Raw genomic sequence first — 18,298 nt, 5'->3', positions numbered from 1 at the left:
ATGGAAGGGACTTGTTTGTTCTGTTTGCAGCATGCATTCCTCTTCATGTCATGGCAGGATGCTTGCAGTACATATTTCCAGAGAGTTAGAATCCCAGCACTAACTCTCATTTCTACATGTAAAGAAACTTCTTGCTTTTGTCACCTGGCCCAATTAAAGGATTATCTAATTCCTTCTCAAAATTACATATGCAAAACCAGAGCTACGGGGAAAAGGGAACACTAACATTTTTTAAGCTGACTAATGAAAGCTCTTTTAAGGCAACCCTCCCCCCAGAATTCCAGCTGAAGTCTGATATAAGCCTTAGCTACTGACTGAAAATCAGAGCACCTCAAAACCCACAACTTTAAGGCTGCACAAAATTCCTACTCTAATCACAGGGATTAGTAAAAATCCACTTCAAGTAAACAGCAACAGTAATAAAAATACCCACTAGAAGAGAAGCAAAGAGCGAAACTATCCTCCCTGAAACCATGGAGATTTCTAGCAACATTTTCATACAGAACAAACCCACAAAAGAAAGTTAATGGATAAGTAATTCTTATTAACCAAAATAAACTGCATAAGAAACAAGAGAGTGACACAGCCCTGATTCTCAAAATCACAGAATAAGAAAGTTGAACATTTTTTTAGTGGGGCACCTAAATGTGGCAACCAGATTTTCAGAAGTGTTGAGCTCCCAGGCTGCCAGCTGTGAGGTTTAACAGATTTGTATTCAGAAGCATCAAAGAAGAAGACAAAGACAAGAGAAGAAAAGGGATCAAAGCCTTGTAAACTAGAACAAGATACATGACAGGCTACTACAACTTTCTCGCCATCCAACCCATTCACAGACATCAGAAATTATTCTTTATCTCTCTTTGGGCCACAAGACCAATCCTGAAAACAGCAAGGTCACTACTCCTTAGTTAGAGGATTGGCACTATTACAGTCACATATGCAAGTAAGGAAAAAAATCCCACACATACAGCTCTGGATAATAATATAAAAGACCCTCATTTTTACCTATAGATCACAGTTGTCCTTCCAATTCTGTTTTTTATGAAGATGCCCATGAAGAAAATACCAAGGTGTATGTCATTTCCATGGTTATCCTGCAGAGAAAGGATAATAAATTTAATTTAATAAATACTCTGGCCAATAGGTTTACAGGAATGCATGCTGAAGTACCAAAGAAAAGCCCTTCATTGTGGATGCAGGACCAACCTATATTTTGCAGCTTGACTGGACTCTGATTTTCATTATTTAAGAGCAGTTAGCACTTAAGTGGATTCATTGTGCTGATTAGTGAGAACAGAAGAAGGATAAATGACCTCCAAGTTCTCCTCTCCAAACACCATGCAGACCACAAACTGGCATTCACTGTATAATATCCCACCTGTCTTTGTGATTGCAACTATCTAGAGCCTGTAGGAATACCAAAAGCAGTAGCTCTCTTTCACAGTCATGGTGTTTCTCCAGACATCTGTTAAAACATGTACAGATTTCAGAACACCACACCTGGAGACGGAATCCCTCTCAAAAGCTCTACCCTTCACACTTCCTCCTTTAAGTTGTCCATGTAGAAATTCACAGCATGTCACCCCAAAAAGTACTTTCATCTCTATGCAGCTATATCGTCTATCGATTTTCAGTAGTTGGGTTAAATATTCAACTGCACACACCACATAAAAACAATGCAAAACCAGCGGACTCTAAGAAGTCCTATTACTTTTGCACCTACCCATGTCTCCTTGCAGGCTCCTGTTTGAAAAACCACGTGCTCCTGATCCATTTTGCAATCTGTTTTCTTAAAAAACCTTTTCCTATTTTTTTTTTGCTACAAAAGCTTAATACTGTTGACAAAGAGGTTTTTCTACATTTATCAACAAGCAAGAACAGTTCCCCCTCAGCTGCATATATAGTAATTGAGTCACACTTTAAAGTGGTAAACAGAAATCACTCTAACACCACAAGTGTGGTTAGAAAGCATGGCTAGAAGAAAGGATATGCCTGCACACACTGTACAAACCATCAGGTGCCCCTGCATTTTAATAGACTAGGTTAGAGCTGTTCTCCTGGCCTTGCTGTGCTTGAACCTCAGAAGGCAACGATGGAGTTTCTGCACTTGTTTAACTACTGAGTGCTAGGCCTTTTGCAAACAAACCATGGCTGGATATTCATCCACAAGCTGAGAGACAGCAGTGTAGTCTGATTAGAGGATAACACATTCTTCTGCCTTGTGCCACAGGGAGTTTTACAAGGCAAAAAAGATTGGGAATACATGGGGGAAAATGTATGCATTTGTATACATACAAGTACATATATCTACGTGTGTGCGTGTATACACACAAATACCCACATGGAAAGAAAAACACGTAATTCTAACAACATTTTCTACCTGGGAAAAAAGAGAAACCTTTTGTTTTCCCCTTTGAATGCAGTTCTGTTTGTGTCTATGGCCAGCATGCTGCTCCTTGATGCAAGGCTAACCCCTTCCTGCCATTTTGCAGAGCACCCAGTCCATTGTTCATACTTACCTTACAGACACATGCAATAATATCTAATCACACTTCCAACACAGAAATCTGTTGCAGTAGTGTGCAGCATTATTCCAAATGAATTTGAGGAGAGCTTTCATTTAGTTCATTGACAATGAACATTCCAAAATTTTTTGGTAGGTTGAAAGTTTTTGCCATTCAGCTCCTCCCCTCCAGGCCAATTCTAAGATTGGTGCCAAAGGATCAATTTTGACTTCAAAACAAGCAGGGAGCTTGTTTTGTTTAGTGTGCATTTGGGTTTGTTTTTAAATTCCAAGTTATCTTTAAATAGCAGGAAAACCACTCACAATCCACCACTTATGGTGTCTGGGTAGGTTAGCAAAAAGAAATGGGTCATGTTGGGAACAGTGGTTTTCAGTTTCTCAGCACAACTTTATCATGGCAGCATGTGCTCCATAAGGCCACACATCCAGACAATCCATGGCAGGATGGGACTTCCAGTGAAGGGAAAGTGACTGCAAATGCAAAATAATCCCTGAAATTCCCACTTATTAAAAATGCATGGAGGACCTGCATGCACACATTGGAAATTAAGGAAAAGTGAAGTTAATGGTTGGTAAGTAGCAACTTAGAAAGACAAGGTCTCCTTTTCCTATCCTGTTAAAGATGACCAGAACTGAGATTCATTTGCCCTGGCCACTCTCCCATTGACAGCAGATGAAAGAAAAGCAAGGAGCATCTCTTATTCCCAAGAGAGCACACCCTAGAACATAGCAACCTCTTCTGTAACAAGGATTTCATGGAAGAGAAGCAGCACTGTAGGCCTAAGTAACCCTCATGTTGCAATGTCCGTTCAAACTACCAGCAGTCATTTCACCCTCTGAAGCAGTTAAACAAGTCCTGTCTCTTTCGGACAAACATGACTTGGATGCAGACCAAAGGTTGCTGCAGAGTTCTGCATCGTTTGATTCAGAGGTTCCTTTATAGTATACACTGACATACCTTCACAGGGAAAATTTCCTGTCCAAACCCATCCAGACGTTCCACTTCATTGATGTACATTAGCTCAGCCTCTGCTGCTGTAATGCCACTGCAATTACATTAACAAAAGGCAGTGAATAGCTCAATATTACACACACACATACACAAATACTAGCAAAAAAAAAAGTGAGTTTCACAAACCACTTGAGAAGACACTTTGGAAATGCTGCCTAGAAATGCACAACACAACGATAGCTTTCAACATTAGGATCCTTTTCAGCAAGGGGGCAAATTTTACTAAATGTCACTAAGCTAAGGTACAAAGCACACTTCAAATGACAGGAGGAACAAACAGAACTGATCACATTACTCAGCTTCTTCCACACATAAAATTTCTCCAGGCTTTATTAAACCACCAGGTTGTGGATAGTTTTGGATGGACAACTTGAACCATAGGGGTGCTAATCTGTCTGAATATTATACAAGGCCACTGAAGCTTCCTAAAATGACTTAAAAGGAAAGACCTACATTTTCAAGTTGGCTGTTCAAAAACACAGGCACTAAATCCAAAAGTTGAACAGATTCTCTTTCATAAGAGAGAACAAACCAGCTGAAAACTTTTACACACGTGTCTACACACTCTCCTGTCACAGCTCAGGAATTCAAACAGATTTCAATTCTCAAAAGCAGGTCAGAATAGATTACAGGTTGGTCCAAAAAAAGCCACTAATAATTTTTCTCCTCTTTACTCCTCCTTACCACAGCTTACAAGCAGAAATATCGGAACCAAATACCTGGGAGAAGGGAGGTGGAATATGATCTACCTGCTGAAGTGATAGGAAGTATTTGCTCTTTGTGTTGCAGAAATAGCACTATAGAGCACAGCAGGTGGGAAATCTTTCCTTTCAAGTCTGTGAGTTAACCAAGATCACACAAGCAGCCTATGGCAGGGAGAGAACAGAACCAGGCCTGTTCATGGCCAGCTTGGAAGCTATTCCTTTGGTTGCATCAAAGGCCCAGGCTTGCATTGAAACTCAAAACTGAGAACGGCCTTAGACTCAGAGATTGGTATTTGTCCTTTTACAACCACTTTCTCTCATGTAATGGGGAATGCAGCATCCTTCACATAATATTCCTATTGCATATGACATGTGGGCACTGCCATTTTTTCCCATAACAGCACTCTAGAGGTTTGAACACTTCCACCACTGAACACCTGGACAACATGAAAGACACTTGCTCACAAAGAGGGTTTTTTTAGTGAAGCACTAATGCACACACTCCTGGCTCATTAACTAGTAACACTATATTGTGTCTTCTCCTTGAGACTTCAAACCCAATTCCTGTTATTTTCATTTCCATTACACCAAGAGCATTTGTATCCCCCTCCTCTTGAAAGAGGCTCTCGGATCACCACTGATCAAGTCACAGGGTCTTTCACATCAGGATTTAAATGAAATCAGAAAGAGAGAGGAGTCAACTGCATAGCACCAGTAGGGTTACACATGCTCATTAAACTCAAGGGTGTAAATGCTCGTTTATTTGGGATTAAGCTCCTCAGCCATTTTGTGTTTACAAGAGGCAGATAATCTTCTGTGATAGACTAATTAAAAATCCAGTGACACAAAGCATAATAGCAACATGAAGATAAACTAGTTAAACACTGCCAGGAATGCATGGGGAGGCAGGGAAGTACTAGAATGATGATAAAAAAAATTTTAAAAAATAGCAGAAACTTTATCATGTCAAGTTCACCTGTGAGTTCGGTGCTCCTGAGCAACCTTCTGAGTCAGGTCCTCCAGGACAGCTTCATCCTGGGTCCAATCCTGTAAGAACATGAAGCAGCATCAAAAACTAGTCAGCCAAAGAGAGAGAGCATAATATGGCAGACAGAAATTATGACAGCAGACAGTTCAAGACTTGTAGTAACAGAGAGAGGACCTATCACTGACCGCATTGAAAATTCAAAACATGGGATGCTGAAAATATGTGAGAAGAACACAAAACTCTGATTTTTTTTTTTTTTTTTTTACCTTCTTTTGAGAGGGTAAAGAGATACTGTTAAAAATGGCGTGAGGTCTTTATTATTCCAAAACAGAGAACTGAATACAGAGTGCAGACCTCTTCCTGGATAAGTACTGAACAAATCCTTAAAAAATTTGCAAATCTACAAAACAATATATACCTTTTAAAAACAATATAATACACAGACCATGGAAAAATGGAAAATGAATTCATGAGTATTTTTTGAAAATAAAAAAAAAAAAAGGAAAATTGAGTATTTTTTGTCCTGCAACATACAGGTACTCCCTTCCTCACGTTAAAGGGATTGAGTTTTGCTACTTCTTCCAAGATGCATTAAAACCTACTTTATGCTTGCAACACATTCTGAGCAGAAATTTTTATACTCTCCAAATTTAATAACATGCGGTAGAAACAATTCTGAAATAATTGGGAGCAAGTTAATAAAGGAAGTCTACTCATAAATTCAAGGCCAAAAAAAAGGAAGCTGAAAAACTTTCTTGCAAAACCTCAAAGTTCTTACTTTTATTGAAGAAAGCCTTAAGGCTGCATGTAATGTACTTAAATACACTGCTTCTTGCTCAATGGGGCCCTCCCCTCTGATATTTGCTTCTGCCACAAAAAAATGTGAAAGTGGTAGTGTGCTAATGAAAAATGGCATGGTACATGCCTATGCACAGCCACACACCTGTGGGGTGTACTGTGTACATAACTTTGTTCTTTTCACTGCTGAAGAAATGCCATTTGACACATATTGTAGCCTCACAAGATCAAACAGCACAAACGCAGCTGCCCCTCCCTCATCCACAAGCTCACTTCACTAATGAATTTATAGCAATGTTCTCAGCGGAGGCTTTTTCTATGCCCCAAATTCACTCAAATCCCCCAGCTTGCTAAGGGACTCGTATGTATCTGCAGCACTTAGCCACTGTTACTGAACTTGCAGTGAAAGATTTACTTTTAGGTTATCCATCCTCCCCAGGAGAGCAAAGAAAAGTAGTTAAAGAAATGTCTAGAGAAACAGTTGATTTAAGAGTAGACTTCTGAAGGTGTAGGAAGCAGACACTCTGCTGATCTTCTTAAATTTAGCAATAGTTGCATGGATGAAAGGCAAAATACCACAAAGCGATGGCAAGCATATACAAAGCAGGAGAGCTGACCACACCACTATGGAGGCAGCTGACACAAAAATAGAGGGTCTGAGATGGGCTCAAAGAGTAAATTGCTGAACCACAGAGAAATTAACCACCTGAAAGCTTATCTACAGACCTAAAACCTCCCCTAATTTTTTTCTGAACAGAAAAATAGTACCAGTATATCCCTGGCAGTGCTCAAGACCAGGCTGGATGGGGCATTGAGCTGCCTGGTCTAGCGGGAGGTATCCCTCCTCACAGCAGGGGGCTTGAAACTCTTTGATCCTTGGGGTCCCTTCCAACCCAAACCACTCCATGATTCATTTTATATTGAAAGAACTTGGCAAAAGTTCATTTACAAAATTATTCCCTGAGGAGTAATTTGAAAAGTAACACTTTTCTCCATATATAATTTCAGCCATCTTCTTTGCCATTTAGGCTATCATACATGACTTCATAAGCCATCAACTGTACACAAGATCATCAATTACTTATCAATAGATAAGATGGCTAACCAAAGAAATTCTGCTCCATAGAGAAGATAACAGAAGTTTATTAGTGAAAGGTGAGGCCACATTTTACATGTATATTCTACATAAAGCATATTCAGATCTCTGTGCATTCCCATCTTCCTTCTGCTTTTTTCAGATTGTATTGAACTATCTAGTGGCTCAAATTCGCACTTTCACTTCAAGACACCAGGCAGATGTCACCTTTTTGGACTTAAGATGAACTGTCCACTGCAGTTCCTGTGCAAAGAGCATGGGTAAGTAGGATGAAATGCTTCTCAAGCCTTCAAATTACAGTGAGATGAATCATTCTCCCTCTACTGCTCCACTAATTGCAGAGGGAAACCAGATGCCTTAACTTCCAGGCAGCTACATTCAGGGCATGGGAACCCCACCCTGCTTCCAGATATTTTTTCCAGTTGGAAAGAATTCCATAATCTTTTATATTTATGAAGATTACACTAAATACTCACACAGATGGACTTGTTCATCTAAGACAAAGCCAGCCTTAGCTTCAACAGGCATTTGTTTTGGTTTATTTCTTCTCTAATTCATCCTCCCAGAGAATCTCAATGTCACAGACTGCAAGTGCTTGGCATTTGTCACCAAATTTCCAACACCATTAGTGATCTAAGCTCCTTCCCTAAACATTCAAGTTATTTGCTAGTTTCCAAATGCAAACTGAATTTACAGCGAATGTCCCTGGAGAACATTTTGAGAAGACCTGATTCAGGCTTCACTTGAGTGCAACAGTCAGCTGATGTAAATCCACACTCTCTTCAGGAGTGGCTGCATGGCTTGTCTTGTGACACAACATTTACTACAGCAGCAGCCCTTACATCCCCCTGATGTGCCATGTTGCTAATATCACAGTACTGCTATTATACACCTTCTAAAACAGCTGCAAATCCTTTTTTTATTCAAAGATGCCCGTTTCTTTTGTGGGCACCAGTTCCTAGTGAAGGCTCAACAGCAAGTGAAAATGGGCTGACATTCCACAGCATAGAATAATTCAACCCCAATCAAGTTTTGGGGAGAAAATTTTGCTTTCACTAGTCCAGTGCTGGTGCTTTTACTCTGTTATCAACAAAGCCATCTCTGAGTCATGGAGAAATTATTCAAAAGACCACAAAAGAGAGGGATAAGGAACTCACCATAGGAAACAAAACATATTCTCGGAGGAAGTCATGAGATTCAAACTGATTATAGTCTCCAAAATCCGCTGGAAAAAAAAAATCAACACAATTACTCATTTTGGCACTTTCCACACATGTCAAGACCATACTCAACCTTTGCACAGATGCTTAGTTTCAAGTGGGCAAGTTCTCTCTGAAGCCACAGCCCAGCACAAAGACTTTTGCTTGTACTTTAGCTTTTAACATGGAGGTCTGAAAATAACAGTGTTATTACCAGAGATCAAGTGACAGCCAACAAGTAATTTCTTTCTTTGATCCCTAATATAATGACTATTTGCAATACTTAACCATCAGGAGTGCAAGAGCTTGTTTTTCTGTAGCCTTCTTAAAATCATACCCCCATTAAAAAAACGCTGGGATTGCTCAGCCTCCTTAAAAATTGTGCACACTTTTGCTTCTCCACCATTTCCAATCCTGACCAGACAAAAAATAGAAAATTTAACCTAACTCTGCTACAATTCTATACAGTTGAACAAAACATTAATTTACAACCTATAAAGGTTAAAAACCTATAAAGCTTTAGGTTTAACCTAAAAAGGTTAAAGGTCAGTTTTATTAAAAATTGTCAATAGCCAGCATAGGGGAAGGTTTATCCTTCTGCAGCCAACCTAGCAGTGCAGGCACTGTGTTGGTTTAACTGACTGGCCCACATCTTTCTACTCACTTCTCTGCTTCCACATCTCTCCAAAAGATACTCATCTCCATGCTCACATTCCCTCATCTGTCAGGCTGAGGATTCTTGCCCAAATGTCCTTGAGACCGTGGAGTTTTGGAAATGCTTACTAAAGGCTAAACTACATTTTAAAACCCCAAACAATGCCTATATTTATCTATCTGTTAAATATACAACAGCTTATATCAAAAGAGTATCTTGCCAGGAGGTTTTTATTTTATATTAATTGAACAGGATCAAACGCCATCTACAAGATACTCATATTATAGGAGTTGGAAATCCCCACCATAAATCATTTTATCTAAACATTCTTTCAAAGCTACTAGACAATTTCACATATTGCAGGATGCCAAAAATGCAGTTTCATTTTGTTTCTACCTCAGAGTTATGTTTTAACATAAACAGAAAGAAATCAAAATGGGCATGAAACAGAGTCTGCAAGTTTAAAAGAAATAAGTATTTCAAATACCTTTGGTTGCATCACATGCAAAGGACAAAGGAAGTAATACAAGGTCAGGAACAGTAGGATTGACTCAATCTCAAAATTGGGAAAAAGCTCCAAAAACATATTCAGTATCTATTCAGACCTTACTTACACACTGGAAAATCTTCATTTACCTAAATTAAAAGATTTATTATGGAATCTTATACACATATTTCCCTTTATTAGACAAACATTTCAAGATTTGACAAGAAATATTTTCCCTTCAATTTTAGCAAAGATTTAAGATACAAACACAGCATTTCTACTGCTCTAAAAAAAGACCATAAAAGCATTTCTCTCCATTGAACCTTTAATTGTCAAGAATCAGATCCTTGTGTTTGCTATTATGTATATACTTCCCCCTTCCCACTCATCAGAGAGCATGTAGAGAACATCACTGCTGAAACTCTGCCTCAAGTTCTCATAGTCAGCTGTGGATAGACTGGAACATACTTTATCCAAATACAGGGCTTCTTCCTCTGCACATACACATTTTATGATCCTACTTTTATTGATGTCCTTAGGAGTCTCAGAATAAAAATCATATTGTAAGAAGTAGTTTATTATTAACTTATAACTCACATAACAATTATGGTCATGTGTTCTTTCATACTTCATATAGCACTATACAGCAAAATGAGATTTTAATTAAAGGCAAAATTAAAGCTGCTGCCATGTTTTTTGATGTAATTTGCATTTGAAACCAGAGAACGTGAAGCAAATTCATTACTGCAAAGTACTCCGTGGTCAGGGCTGGAAGAACTGGTGTTCTGTTGAGATCTGCTTGCATGAATTTTAGAAATAGGAAAGTTGAGCACTGTGATGTCGTCCCTCATTCCCACCCTGAGGCTGTGAGTGTTTCATCCACAGCAGTCCACCCATGCACTTTGGAAACAATTGGAAACCCAGCTGCTGTGAGCAGGAGTCATGCAGGGCCTCAGTGCCCAGTCAAGAGGAAGGACAAACCACAAGAGCCATTCCTGGACAGAGGCTATGGGGTCACATCATCCTACCTTGCACTGCCAGACCAGCCAGTCGAATCCCCTGCTCAAATGAGGATATCAATCGCCCATCAAGAACATCCTTTTTCACCTGTAGGTAATACTGATATCTACAAAAAAAAAAAAAAAAAAAAAAAAAAAAAAAAAAAAAAAAAAAAAAGGAGCACAAATGAGCACAAATTATAGTATCTATATGCTTGCACATTTCTTACAGGGAAAAAAAAGACTGTGGAAAGGAAGGAAAAAATCACCCCAAACAGGTCGGGCTGTTGAACAGCAGGCCTGTACCCAGCTTCAGAAGCTCCTCATTACCATAACAAACCAATATGATCCCTACCTGTGCAATGCTTCCAGATGGATGAAAGGGAAAATAAAAGGCTCTAGTTTGGGTTCCCCAGATCACACAGAAGAGGGACATCTGTGAAGATTACCTCTTTTGTAAATTTTATAGAGACCATGCAATCTCCAATGCAAAAAGGGGCTTTTCCATGTTTCTTCTCTTGTTTTTGATCCATTGTCACCATTTTGATTGAAGAAATAGAATTTTAGCTATACACTTTGTCTGCTGATTTACCTTAAACTATGGCCCATAAAAAAGGTTTTCTAATTGGCATTATTCATATGTAAGGATGACTAAGACACACAAACCAAGCAAACACAGCTTCTAGCACAGTCCATGTGTGCACTCAGCCTCATGCTTCCAACCCCTGGGTACACCTGGGTGATCCAGGTGTAATCAAGAACCTCAAAACCCAACAAATGGGCTTTTCAGGCTGTGAGCAGCACAGAGGTTACTGCACCCTAGAGCTGCATGCCTGCTCTCCCTCTGAAACTGAAAGTGGAGGCCATCCACTTAAAATGCCATGGATTTAAGAAATAATTGCTTGAGATAAACTGGGATAGAAAGAATTGGTACACAAGCACACAGCCAGTCCCAGAGACTGCAAGCTCTGCAAGGCATACAGTGAAGAGCAGTCAAAGTCTGTGGGCAGCAAACTCCTAACTGTGCTCAGCTACAACCACATCCAACCTTCCCTCCAAACCTCTCCCCAGAGAAGCTGTTCTGGCCTTGCTTTAGAGTGTAAGTGACCTTCCCAGCCCCAGCAGAAGGGAGAACCACTGCAACATCACCCACAGAACATGAACTGTGCTGCCTTTAACTATGCTTGCAAGTGTTACTGTTTGTGTTGAGGTATAAGAAAAACATAATCTCATTTAAAATGCTCAAATTTGGCTTTCACACAGCCCAATAAAGATTAAAACTGATGGGGATTTTGAAATTTGATTGAGAGAGGCAGGCTGAAAAGCATGCAGCTTCTCAGCCTAGGCCCTGTGCCTCAGCCCCAGGTTTCACACTTGCTTGGTCCAAGAGCTTCTTTCCACTCCTTTGCAGTGACCAGATCCTAACTCTGAAAACATGCATGCTTTCATAGAAGCTTGACATAAGATGCTTTATCAACTATGCAGGTGAGCAAATGTTGGATGAATTTGGTCCTTAACACTTGTAATCCCAAAAGCAGCTATTTGGGTCCATGCTACAAATACACACAAGTTATGTATTCTAGTCTAACAAGGAGAGTAAAATCTGGATCTGCCATAAAATAAGGCTATTGTTAAAACAGAGTGGTAAGAGGCTACATGAGACTCAAACCAATGTCAAATCTTATAGTGACATCCCAGCAGTACAGAAGTCAAGAATGTCACCAGCTGTAGAGGAACCATGATTTCAAACACAGTGTCCACACAACTACAGACAAATCACAGGAAGGATTACTTAGGTAAGCATCAACGAAATACAGTGCCAATGCAGTTACTGTAGTATCAAATATCATGACTTAGGTTTTCAAAGAAACATTGTTGTGGGGTTTGAATTGCCATTTGACTTGCCATAGGAATGTGATGAAAGCAAGGAGGAAACATTGCTTACTGTCTGCCTTGGACAATGTGGAATTCTCAAGAGCTGTCTTCACAAATTTCCCCCAACGCTGATGTTAGAAATGTTAGGGCAAATAAAGAGCACACACACTGCTACACATACACACTCACACTCTGAGTTTCACACTCACACAGTTAGACATTCACAGACAGCTGACAGCACCCACAATGGAATCACAGAATGGGTTGGGTTGGAATGGACCTTAAATATCATCTAGTGAGTTTAGGATTTATTATATATTGTAGATTAGCATGCAGTAAGAGTTTAAGGGACGTACACAATTAGTGCTCTGACATTAACTGGTGTATCTGTCAGGAAAAAATCTCATGGAGAAAGTTGCCACTTCTCACAGGCAAACTCACTGAAATGGAATCACTTCCTGTGGTTCTGGCACCTGTTTCAGTGGAATTGCCAAGATAATCTGAAGAAGATTGAGGCAGAAACCTGTGGTTGGTACCTGCTTCCCTTTTAACCATAGACTGATAATGAGAAGTGACATCCACCTAAAGAGTCCCTTGACATGTCTTTTCATGGTGTCCAAATAAAGCATGAACCGGGACATCTGTCCCCAGGCATGGACTGGGATGGCTAATTCCAGTGTCAAGGCAGAGGAGGAGGATACCCTAGAGGAAGCTCCACTAGAAGGCTCTAATAACTCCACCAGCCACAGATTCATGGCTAGCCATGCTGCAAAACTGTGGTCAGGCTCCCTGCCCAGCCAACAGAGAGGAGCAACTGGTCCAAGTTCTGTCAGGGATTTGAGACTCCTCTGTCTGAAATTGAATTAAATGCTGTTATTATACCACTATGCTAACTGAGACTGCTCTTTGTTCGCTTGGATGGCAAAAGTAGATCTATAATTTGAGGGAAATCGAACATTTTAAAAATGTTTCAGCTATAGATTCACTGAGGAAAGTCATTCCAGGACAGCAGATAAAAACATGCATTTCAGAAGCCTTCTATTAGGTGGTTTAGTTGGGAAAGCCTATGAAAAGAGAACAAAAAGAAAAGTTTGCAATCTGCACCCCCAAATAATAAAAGACAAAAACATCAAAGTTAAGATTTATGACGGTTTAATCACAAAGCCATTCTGGCATACCAGAGGAGTGCAGGGCAGCAGACACCACCACAGCTGAGTCAGCCTAGAGCTGAAATCTCTCAGCTTCATTGCTCTCTTTGGGTTAAACTTTACTAGCAGAGCCATTGTGTATTTAATATAATAAAGGCGACTGCAGTTTGCCAGCCTGTAGCTAATTCCAAGGGGAATGGGAGTGGACAACAAGTCTGAACAAAGCCATCATTATAAGGATATCATTTCCCACAACTCTATTTAGCCAACACACAAAACATTGGAAGTATATTTGCATGTATGGCATCAAAAAGCACATTTTTACAGAGTAAAGAAGCTGCAACTGGATGACTGTGAGACAAAATCTCAACTCCAGAATCTGCATTTTGGCAATCCATGCCATTAAAGGAAAAAAAAGCCCACCAAAACCCAATAGGTATTAGTGAGCAGGAGATAAGGGTACTATTTTAAAATTTAATTGCAATACCCAGATTCAAACTCTGCTACAGCTGCATAAATGTAGGCAAACTCCATTTGCTCAAACAATTCTGCATGTACCTCCCTTAGGACCAGGGTTCACATTTGCTCTCCTGTCACTTCAAAAAAGAATGTGGGTGTTTGTATAATGTCACTGAAGTCATTGCACCCTTCCATCACCACTGTTTACATGATGTAAAATCCCTGTTGCTATTTGATACACACAAAAAATAACTGAATTTCACTGATTTCTATTCTCCTCAACAACCAACATTTCATATATCACAAGCCACACAGAACCTGGCCTGACCAACACAAGAAGTGAGGTTTTTGTAGAGAAATTAAAGGATGATTTACAAAAGTAAGAATATGGGTTAAGTTTGCAGAGTAATTGCACTGCATCTTCAGGATTTTCTTACTAGTGACTTCCACAAAGAACCACAAGGCAAATACTTCCTTACCTTAATCATTACTCAGTATTATCAGATCCACTAGCCTTAGTAACCAGCTTCAAACTCTGCTAGGAAATGTAAAGAAACAGAACAAAAAATTCTTTTTGTCCCAGGGATTTACAATCTAAATGCATATTTTATACAAAAAGGTGACAGTATTGCGTTAATAAGGTTTAATACGGTTTGAATACTGCAATGTAACCTGTCTGGATTTTTATTATTTTCAACAAGTTTTACTTTCCTTCTCTGTACATCAGGGAGGGTTTGCACCTCCAATGCAGCAGGAAACACTTAAAATGTTTTTTGTTTTTTTTTTTTTTTTAATCAGTTTGTTTTATTTGGAAATTTTGAGCCAGTATAAATACATCACAGTTTCAATACCAATAAATATTTACCTTGAGTGCATCTGAAAATACACAAAGCACTACAAAACATATATTAGTTACCCAAGAGGTACAACTACTTTACAATCGTTTCTAATGATGCTATTACTGGCATGACTAACTTTTTTACAACTCATTAGGTACCATTTTGGCACCAAGCCTATCTATTGGACAACTACATAGCTATGTAATTTAACTTCTCTGGAGGAAAAGAGAACTGCTCTACCATTTCATACCTCCAAAAGAAGAAACCTTAAAGACTCAATGGAGAAACAGATCAGTCCACCAGCTCAAGAACTTCAGCTCTTTTCCAACTTCAAAAAAAATTGCAATTAGAGTACAATACAACCTTCTAAAATTAGGAACACAATAAAAGTCTCATTGAGTCACAACAGTCCAAGTCAGCTCATTTGAGATTATCTTAGTATGGTAATATATTTCTGAGGAGGGACGCTGCAATGTACACTTATGCAATAATGTGCCTACAGGGGAAGCGGTTTCTCCAGAACAGAAGTCTTTTATCATTTACTAAAATTATTTTAAGCACCAGCTTTGATATGGATGTGTCTATTGTTCACCTGACACCTAAAAACTGCCATGATTTTGGCTTTTATACTATTTAGCAACAGGATTCCATAGATACCTATATGCCACATTTGAAATAGAAGCCCATTTTTTATTTTGAGGATATATTTTCTCAGCCTTTGAGGAAGAAGAGCCAATGACTTGGCTATTCAGGGCAACCAAAGGAACTCCCTAATAATGACCAAGAAGTGATTTCTATTTATTTATTACATATTTAAGAGAATTGTATTACTACTTAACTCTTACTGGTAGCTTTTTTGAGAAAAACATGCTTTAATGTATTAATGATCATTAGCCTAATTTCATAGAATATCTGAGGTTGGTGAAGCTACTCATGTAAACTTGGGCAGGAATCCAAGGCGGATTTGGGAGATCTAAGGTTTTGTTCCCAAGTCTCAATCCAGAGTACTACTTACTGGATGCAGCTTATTTCATGTGGATCATTCTGCAACAAATCTGACTTGCAAACTTGGACTGGATTTTATATGGTAAGGAAGGCAGACAGGCAGACAAGACTGGTCTTTTCAAATGCAACATCAGTATATTGGCAAAGATGGTGTTATGATTTCTGAGCCTGAGCATGCTGAAACACATTTTGGAGGCAAGGATTCAATCAGCACATCTTAATCTAAAGACACTTTAAAAAGAGAGATACATAGATCCATGATGTCATTTTCAGTAACATAGAGCTAATGCCTCGTCTTTGCCACTTTAAAAACTTAGATGGTGTTGATAAACACCATCTCTAGTTCACTCCTTTGGAATTTCATCAACTTCTCCCAGCAAAAGCCTGGTGTTTCACAGTCCTAGACAACAGCCATTTACCTGGGATTTGTGTTAGAATATAAAAAGCAATGACAGTGTTTCCACTAATAGAAGGGTAATATTTTTGGAAGGGTATTGTTGAGAATGAGTCTACCACGCCCTGTCACAGACCTTCAGGAAGATCAGCAGACTTGCCAGAAAAAGAGAGCAAAGGAGACGAAAGAGCTTTTGTCCCACATGCAGGAGGAAATTCCTTCAGAAGCTCAAACTGTCAATGCCAACAGTAAAAACAGAGTCATAACATCTTGCAGGGTAAGAGCTCTTTGATCATAGCAACCTTAGAGGGTAGGTCAAGGCTAGCTTCAGGTAACTGAGAAATGACTCTTCAAAAGCAGCATCTAACTGCCTACATCCTGGCTTCCTCCAGCAGCTGGATGGAAAACATGACTGACACTAAAACCAAAAAAAAATACATGGAAAGATTTGTGTCATTCCCCTTCCTAATGAAACAGAACAATGCTGGGATAGCATCATATTCACACATTTAAATGAAAAAAAGGAGAACAGATCAAAACACAGTTCCTATCACCTACTTCCAGATCACTCAATTTCCCTCTTTAAAAGCAACACATTATAATTGAAGGGGAAAAGAGGGGATTTGGCTACAGCAGACTAACTTCACAGCGATGGTCACTTTCCATTTATTATGATGTGCAGGTTGTGAGATAAGGACAAATGATGCAGAGCCTGGATGCCTGGCTTGATGGTGAGCTGCACTGAGGCACACAGTGAAAAGCCAGCTACCACAGCTGACCAGTGAGGCTCCTACCAAAGGCCAGTGCCTTCCAAAGGTTGAGGGCCAGCTCCACAGTCAGCTCCTGGCTAGGGATACTAGAACAGGAAAACCTTTGCACAGCTAAAGACAGCATGATGAGAATTGTGCATTGCTTAGCTGTTGTTTACCACCTCCATTTCAACAGCTGACTACTGAAAGGTTGTTAATTGGCTTGCATTCCCCAAAAGACAATTAAAATTCCAAGTCTTCACCTCCTCCAGTTCTTTACACAGCTGGCACATGATTTCAGAAGTAAATGCAAAGTATTTTAAGAGCAATGCAGTTTTTATTTAGGCATGAATTAGTCAATAACGCCAAATTTCTGCAGAAAAATAGAGAGCTTAAAGAAAAGTATGTTTACATTACAAATGGACATTGACTGTTTAGGAAAGTAACACAGGACAGGTAACACAGTGTAACCTGTCCCATATAAGCAGTACATGCTTCCAGTGTAGCCTGATAGCAAACTGCTGTGGCTCTCTGTTGCCCAGAGTTCAAGGGACAGCCAGCAAAGCCCTCAGCAAGGAGCCAGGGCACAACAGCCTCACACTCTGCCTTCTCACTGGCAGCAAGAGAGGGAGTGCACACAGGGAAGAAGTGCTCTGCCTGTGGTTTTCTTTTCCTGCCATTTCTGATGGGCCACAAGCACAGACATGCAGCAGGCCCTGCGCAGCCTGCAGACATGACACAAGCCTTCCAAAACACGCACTCCTTCCATGAGAGGCTTAGCCACCAGATGCAGCTCCACAGTATCCACCAATTTCTCTACATTTAAACAGAACCCCCCCAACACAAAAGGTCCATCCTCTGTACTTGTACTTTTTTTTAAGAGCATATTATGCATTTTGCATACTCCAAGTTCAAATAAACCCACAAGCACAAAGTGAAACTTTAAATAAAAAGGCCAGTAATGGCATGCTTTTGCAAGAAAGGAAGGCATGCCACAACCTGATCTTGATTTTCTGCTCTTGAACTATTGAATTAATTATAACAAATTACAGGGAGCCCCACTACAATTTATAAGCACAATAAACTCCCTTACAACCACCTATAATTTTATCAGAGTTAATCCAAATACCTAAAGAATTATACAGCACAAAACTTTGACATGCCTTTTAGAGTAAAAAAAAAACCACCAGGGAAGCCATATTCTCTTGTCTTCTGAGCCTTTTCATTTAGAAAAGGCTACGTTTGGTCACTGCAAATTGGAGTCAACTGGAGTCCAGCAAACCCTGGTGACACCACCATAGAATTCATCTTTATAAAAGCTGGAGTGGGATTGCAGAAGTAAAGCAAAACAAAATCATATAATGCAAA

At 39.6% G+C, this 18,298-nt stretch overlaps 1 protein-coding gene across 2 annotated transcripts in view; it reads right to left on the bottom strand.

Moving 5' to 3' along the window:
- PTPN14 (protein tyrosine phosphatase non-receptor type 14) overlaps positions 1-18,298 on the bottom strand; it is a 110,471-nt gene that overhangs the window by 30,626 nt on the left and 61,547 nt on the right. For both annotated transcript variants that reach the window (XM_071426187.1, XM_071426177.1), the window contains exons 4-8: positions 10,492-10,589; positions 8,280-8,347; positions 5,217-5,287; positions 3,483-3,570; positions 1,006-1,094 (exon numbers count right to left, since the gene is read on the bottom strand). In XM_071426187.1, the coding sequence (XP_071282288.1) occupies positions 1,006-1,094; positions 3,483-3,570; positions 5,217-5,287; positions 8,280-8,347; positions 10,492-10,589 (414 nt within the window). The remainder of the gene's footprint in view (positions 1-1,005; positions 1,095-3,482; positions 3,571-5,216; positions 5,288-8,279; positions 8,348-10,491; positions 10,590-18,298) is intronic.

This window comes from Agelaius tricolor, unplaced genomic scaffold, assembly GCF_023055355.1.
Source record: "Agelaius tricolor isolate 1412-34295 unplaced genomic scaffold, bAgeTri1.0.p SCAF_1, whole genome shotgun sequence".
Classification (NCBI taxonomy): Eukaryota; Metazoa; Chordata; class Aves; order Passeriformes; family Icteridae; genus Agelaius; species Agelaius tricolor.
This window is presented reverse-complemented; position numbering and strand designations above follow the sequence as displayed.